At 43.8% G+C, this 6,683-nt stretch overlaps 1 protein-coding gene across 1 annotated transcript; it reads right to left on the minus strand.

Annotated features, from left to right (window-relative positions):
• Window positions 1–2,519: 2,519 nt before the first annotated feature.
• Window positions 2,520–5,472, minus strand: LOC134187342 (zinc finger MYM-type protein 1-like). The gene is made up of 3 exons (XM_062655456.1): window positions 5,180–5,472; window positions 4,924–5,111; window positions 2,520–4,863 (listed from the first exon to the last, which is right to left on the minus strand). Exons 1-3 carry the CDS (start codon window positions 5,272–5,274, stop codon window positions 2,585–2,587), a joined length of 2,562 nt encoding a protein of 853 aa, XP_062511440.1. The 5' UTR covers window positions 5,275–5,472; the 3' UTR covers window positions 2,520–2,584.
• Between the last annotated feature and the right edge of the window lie 1,211 nt (window positions 5,473–6,683).

Consider the following 6,683-nt stretch of genomic DNA (forward strand, 5'->3'; position numbering starts at 1 on the left):
GCGTAGAGTGGCATGGGTTAGACCTGGCTATAGCCTCCATTATTTGTAGGCGTGGTCATGCAATCGTACTGTAAATACGTGTGAAAACCAAAGTTGTATAAAGTATATAAACAAACCTTTTTTCGTTCTACTGTTGCAGTCAATGAAAGTGGAGGCGTTTATATAACTGGACGTGTTCCGTAGCATCTGAAGTTTAGCCCACCATTTCTACGAGTCACGGTACGCCTCTGTGTACGCCAGGGGTAGGGGTTTGTGCATCAGGCGTAGGGATTTGTGCATCAGGCGTAGGTTGTGTCTTTTAGGGGTAGGAATTTTGTTTATCAAAAAAATCAGTGTATCTCTAGCTTGAAAATGCTAGGATTACAGGTTGAGCCCAAATATTTAAAACATTTCATTGAAAGTGTAGCAACATGTGGAACATGCACACCAGTACGTACATGCTCAGGCACTGCATAGTATAATATTATGTAGTCTCGCTTAACCTGACCTTTAATGCGTCCTCATCCCACGCGGGAGAAAGGGTCTGGTGAAGTTTCTTTGATGTTGCCATGTTGCCGCATCATCAAATTACGGTGAACTAAAGACCCTATAAATGTTATAAAGAGGCAAGATAATGTTACCGCTCTTATGCCAGTGTTTGCATGTTGGGTGTCTAGAGGATGTAATCATCGATGCTACCTTCGACTCAAGGCAAGCCTCGAATAACGTTTCATGACCTGTACCGGTGAACAGCCATCGCAAGGTGAGTTCTTGTCGCGAAATGTTGTCGAAATTGTGTGTACGGCTAGCTACTAAGTAGTCTAATCCAGTGAGAAGCTAGACGCATAAAATGTGTAGCGGCGTACAGCGAGGCGGTAGCAAGTCGCTGTCAGTTGTTGTGTTGGAGGTTTTTCCAATGAACTCTTGACAACTACGCGAATTTCCTGAGAGTATAGGAGATGATCGCCTCGCCATACAGCTTAGCGTCCAGCTTCTCGCTGGACTAGCCTATTCTAGCTAGCCGAACACGTACGTGCTCGTCACCACCGCGACAGCATGACGATGATTACATCCTGTAGACACCCAGCATGCACTTATTGGCATGAGAACAGGAAATATTATCTTGCCTCTTTATAACATTTATAGGGTCTCTAGTTCACACAATTTGGTGATGCGGCAACATGGCAACATCAAAGGAACCTCGTTTCCCGGCGGAATGTTGAGGGCGGAGTTAAGGTCTGGCTACGCGAGACTAAGTACTATCATGGTAGTTTGTAGCTTGGGAAATTATAGCTTGTGCACTGTACAGACAACAATCTATACGAGAATACATCAACAAATTACATCAGTACAGAATAATTTGGAGTTCGGCAAGGATATCGTCTTTTAATCCGGGATGTAGTCATCGTATCCGGGGTATTTGTGAAGAGTGTCATGGCCGCGGCCACTGCACGATAATCTAGTTGATAAACCAAGAGTTTGGTTGGGCGTTGTTTCGTAGTAGTTTTACCCGTTGGTACTTAGTTGAGTAGATAGTGTACATATAACGTTTTGAGGACGACGGCATCGCCGTGCTAGACCTACTCATTACCAGAAGCTTGTTTTTATCGAAAGACACTACTAGCCCGCACGCTCGTAAATCGACGTAAATAGTACGTAAATCGAATTTACGATCATCGTATTGAAACCGTAAATTACGCCGATGCTACTCGTAAATAGATGTATTTATTCGTAAATGGCCACTTTACGGTCATTTACGTTGCAATTACCGCGCATTTACGTAGCAATTACCGCGCATTTACGTAGCAATTACCGTGCATTTACGTAGTAATTACGGGTCATTCACGATTGTTTTACGTAGGGTTCACGACTCAATTTACTCTATCTACCTTACGTCTATTTACGTTGCAAAAGCGGTTTATCTACTAGTCATTTACGTCTAATTACAGCCTAATTACTTTTCAATTACTGTCATATACGTAGCATTTACTACCCAGTTATATATGAATGCGGTAACGCGACAGATTGCTAAACAGGTATGCAAAATTTTCGTTTATTGTCTGTCAAAATAATTCTAATTCAGAGAATCTTTTATTGTAAATTCATACAACACAAATTACAAATCACAAGTTAATTATTTAAATTATTTGACAATCTTCTTTCTTCCATATAATTTTCTTCTATGAGGAAAAGATCAGTGATAATATGAGCATGCGTGAGATGCTAGTGTCTCAATACATTTAATTCCATTGATGCAGTTTTCTTCTTATGCTCCCCGGTATAATCATCTCCCCATCAATAATTTGAATGATTTCAATTAAAAAAGAATCTGTATCAAAAAAGATGTCTAATAATTATAAGTCACCTTATACTAGAGTATCCATTTTTAGAATACCTATCATTTGGAAGTTGTCAGCTGGAAACCCCAGAGGCACCGGACAGCTCGTCTCATGATGCAACAACAGCACCTGTTCAGTGGCGTAGCCATGCCCTTAGGGACTGACCGGGCATTGCCCATATCCATCAATTTCACAAACCAATCGAACAAAACCTAATCATGTACTCATAATTAGCTCAGTTAGAATACAAGCTGTTCTATAGAGCACTAAAATTTTGTGCTTTTGCTAACTAGACTTAATCTTCGGCATCTTCCAAATTCTAAACTTGCAAATTTCGTAACTACCCTCTCTAAATCTAACGTTTCAACTACATCTTTCTCTATGGTCAAAATCGCTAGACTGTTCATTCGGCTTTGCAGCATCGATTGTCTCGTGTAAGTCTTCAGCCTCTTCAAACTAGAGAAAGTTCTCTCACATGAGGCAGATGTCACCCCAACAGTCAACGCTATCTGCAAGGCAGATATAAGATGCGGAAAAGCTGCTTTGACCGGCGTAAGAACTCTAATGACGTCGGCGATAGACTTCATTTCACACATAGATGCATTAAGAAATTTTCTTGCCTGATGAGTTTCATAACCAATTTCCTCACGGTTTATGTCGTAATGTACCACTAAGGCATTAATGGCGTCTGCTTGAAGGAAGTTTCGGGACTGTGGACTACAAGCCTGAATTGACTTCATAAGGGATCGTCCATCGTTGCTGAATCTTGATTCCAGTTCCTGCAGCATTTGGTCTATCACCGGTAAGAAAAGCTTTCGTCGTAAATGAATTTTCGTTCTTGCCACGTCATCCAGGGGATCTTGATCGTTGGTGAAATAATCAGTTAATCGCTGCCCAGTAGTCTCTGTTAAAACGCAATCAGTAATTTCCTTTTGTTTCCGAGTGCGACGACCGGTAACAAGTCCAGGATCACCACGACTGCGTGATCCATCAGAAACATCCATATTAACGCTGCAGGTTTGTGCCAAGTGAAGAATTTGCTGCCATGTATCGTCCCACCCGGATTCCCTGGTCTCCACCAATTGCTCTATCACAGTCTCTAACAAATCAACGGCTCCAGACAGATCTAAATCTTCAGCTTGCAACTGATCGGACAGATTTTTTGTAATAGTCAGCAGCTTTTCGAAAATAACCAAGTTTGAGGTAAACTCTAACGATTTCACTCGTGACAATAGACCTGCAGCTAAAATGGCTCTTTCGCTGTTGCTAGCATTTGTCAAAGAGGATAAGGCATCGACTACTGCTGTAAAGGATTTAAGCATTGCTCGTATAGAGTCTATTCGACAGGTCCATCGTGTGTCTGAAAGTCTCTTCAGCGTGACGCTCTCACAACGTTGCGGATAGTGACGTTTTTGAGCTTCTAAGAAAATTGGGTGAACAGCAGAAGATGAAACAAAGACGTACAGCCTCTGAAGGACGTCAAAGAACACACTCGCCGAGGAGACGGACTTTACAGAATCAACGACAACAAGGTTCAGCCTATGTGCGTAGCAATGCGTGTAGACGGCTTTCGGAGCAATGTCTCTGATTCTCTTCTGAACGCCGGTGTGCTTTCCGCTCATGACACTAGCACCATCGTAGGTTTGAGCAATGCAGTTCTGCAAGGTAAGTTTGTTCCTTGTCAACACTTGACAGATCTCCTCTGCTATCCCGTCTGCTGCAAGGTTGCCAAGAGGTGTGAAAGATATAAACCGCTCATGAACAGTCCCGTCTAGAACATAGCGCAGAACAACTGCAAGCTGTTCATTCTTTGCTACATCTTTACTTTCGTCGCAAATAAGACAAAAATAGCCACTCCTTTGTACTTCACTGCATATTTTCTCTCGTACCATATCAGCCATCAACTGGATCAAAGCGTTTTGAATCTCTGGAGACTTATAACTTACGTTACCGGGGAGCGTTTCAATTCGTTTGAACAATTCGTGATCATGCCTTGCAAGAAGCTCAAATACAGCCAAAAAATTGCCTGGATTCGATGACTCCTCCGATTCATCGTGCCCACGAAGTGCAAGATTCTGTTTAGCACACAAGAGGATAACCTCCGCCAGACATTTTAAATAGTGTCTGTTAGAAAGAACAACGCGTTCATCTTCTTCTGCAAAGAGGTCTTCAACTCGTCGACGCTGGCTGTTACAGTCATCCAGTCGCCGCTCATGCCATTCTGCCATAGCATTCCTGTGATGTGCCGAACTGGCATGGATCAGAAATGCTCCTTTATTACCAGTACCATGCTTCCAGTCGCCGAAACCTATACTGGTAAACGCTGTGTCGGCACGGCCGCTTGCACTGCCAAGGCAGTAATGACGACAGGCAAAGCAGTAGGCTCGGTCAAATTTTATCGAGTATTCCAACCATGGATATGTTGTGTACCAGGTGGCAACAAACGATCTTCTACATGAGTGTTTTCCCTTTCCAAAATTTTTAGAAGGAAACTGACAGACCGGTTGGGAAGGGCCGCTCTGAAACCTCGTGGAAATGTCCAACTCTGTAGAGAACACAACATAAATCAATCATGAATGCCTGGAAAGAATATGTACATATGTACTTGATATGATCTCCAAAGATGTTGAACACACAGTACTCCTAGCATTACCAGGCTCGGTATTTGCCATGTCTTCTCCAGAACCAGAATCATCCGGGGCTTCGTAGGCAGACTCAGCGCTTTCAGGTATGGCTTGCTGAATTTTGTTAGGCATATCGTCTGAATCGCCCGTTTTGTCACCGTTTTCAATTCTAATTAACCACAAACATTTTCTACAAGTACACCAAATCATTACACTGGTATCTACGAGAAATGATACCTTTTGGGTCCCCAAAAGTCATTCAGAGTCACAGTATGTCGCTTTCGCTTTCTACGCTTAGCGTTAGACTCTGACGCATCCATCTTCTCCTGCATTGAGCGAATTCAACGAATCAGACGCTGAGAATTGATATTAGTCGGCATCCGGGACAGTTCCGTGGGCGGGACTCCTCTATCACGGTGTTCCCGACTGTTTATAGAAATGCGTTGAACTTGAATTTATGTCACCTAAAATACGCGGGCAAAGCAAAAAGTTGCCCGGGCATATGCCCGGTAAAATAGATGCCTGGCTACGCCACTGACCTGTTGTCTTGAAGTTGCTACTGTGCCTGCAGCTGTCGCCAGCTCTGCATAATCTATTTCACCTGTTACCATGGCAACAAATTGAATTGAAATTATTGTGCTAATGAATTGCATTTGTCACGTGCACGAAGAAACCTGTATAAATAGTTTCACAGGTTGCAGTTGGCGACAGCTGCAGGTTTTCCAAATCGACGTCATGACCACCAACTGGCTGGAGCTGTTCGTGAAGAGTTGGATCAGAGTGCTGCGACGATCTCGAGCTTGTGGCGGAATTCCTTGCTATAGAAGGACGAGGTCTTCTTCTAGATATCGAAGCACGAGACGAAATTTATGAAAAAGATGCATACAACAGTGCAAAAACAGTCTGTTTGCCGTCCTGTCGTCAGGTCGTGAAGGGCACGGCATCTATGAATTATTTCCTAGCAGCAGTATTGGCCTCCAAGACGGCGGTAAGGTTGAGCGGACGACTGGCTGTCTTGAGAGCGTTCTTTTATGTGTTGGGCATTGTAGCGTCGTCAAGGCTTATAGGATGTGCGAGAACAACATTGCGACGGATATCTCGATCTGCCAGTCCGTCGGTGAATTGATCCCATGACAATTGGTCGCTGTTGGGGAGCGAAAGAGACGGATACGCCAGACGTGCCAAGTTCCAGATGGACCGCGCTAACTCCGCTATGGATTCTCCATGCTGTTGGCGTCGGGCACGAAACTTGGTTCTGTACTTTGTTGCCTGGCTCTCCGGATTTAAGCTGGTAGCCAGCGCCTTCATCAGCAGCAGGCAGTCGGCACGAGTGACATCATAGAAGCTGTGGTAAACTTCCCGCGCTAATTTACGGAGACGAACGACTAGGAATTGTCGGACATCTGAACTCCTACTATTCAATTCGGCGAATAATTTAAAGGTATAAACTCGTTCCGGAAACGAGACTCTGCCACTGTACAGCTACGGCATGACGACCGGCTCAGTGAGTGGAGGCTCCGCAGTCTGATCTGGCGTATGTACGGTACAACCACGACGTCGTCTGAACACTCTACCAACTCTAATTAGTCCATTGTCATTTCGCTACATCTGCACGTTTTTCACGCAACTACAATATGCAATCTTAATCACACACAACTCTGGGTAACTTCAGCTTATTTCTCAATATCATTTTACAGATAATGATAGGTGTTATTGCTATTGGCTGCACTGAGACACGTAT

This window comes from Corticium candelabrum, chromosome 11 (genome assembly GCF_963422355.1).
Source record: "Corticium candelabrum chromosome 11, ooCorCand1.1, whole genome shotgun sequence".
Taxonomy (NCBI): domain Eukaryota; kingdom Metazoa; phylum Porifera; class Homoscleromorpha; order Homosclerophorida; family Plakinidae; genus Corticium; species Corticium candelabrum.

Coding starts and splice junctions, on each gene's coding strand:
- LOC134187342 (XM_062655456.1), bottom strand. CDS start 5,274: ATGCAGGAGAAGATGGATGCGTCAGAGTCTAACGCTAAGCGTAGAAAG. Junction 5,112..5,179: donor GACTTTTGGGGACCCAAAAG/GTATCATTTCTC, acceptor GTGGTTAATTAG/AATTGAAAACGGTGACAAAA. Junction 4,864..4,923: donor ATCTTTGGAGATCATATCAA/GTACATATGTAC, acceptor TGTTCTCTACAG/AGTTGGACATTTCCACGAGG.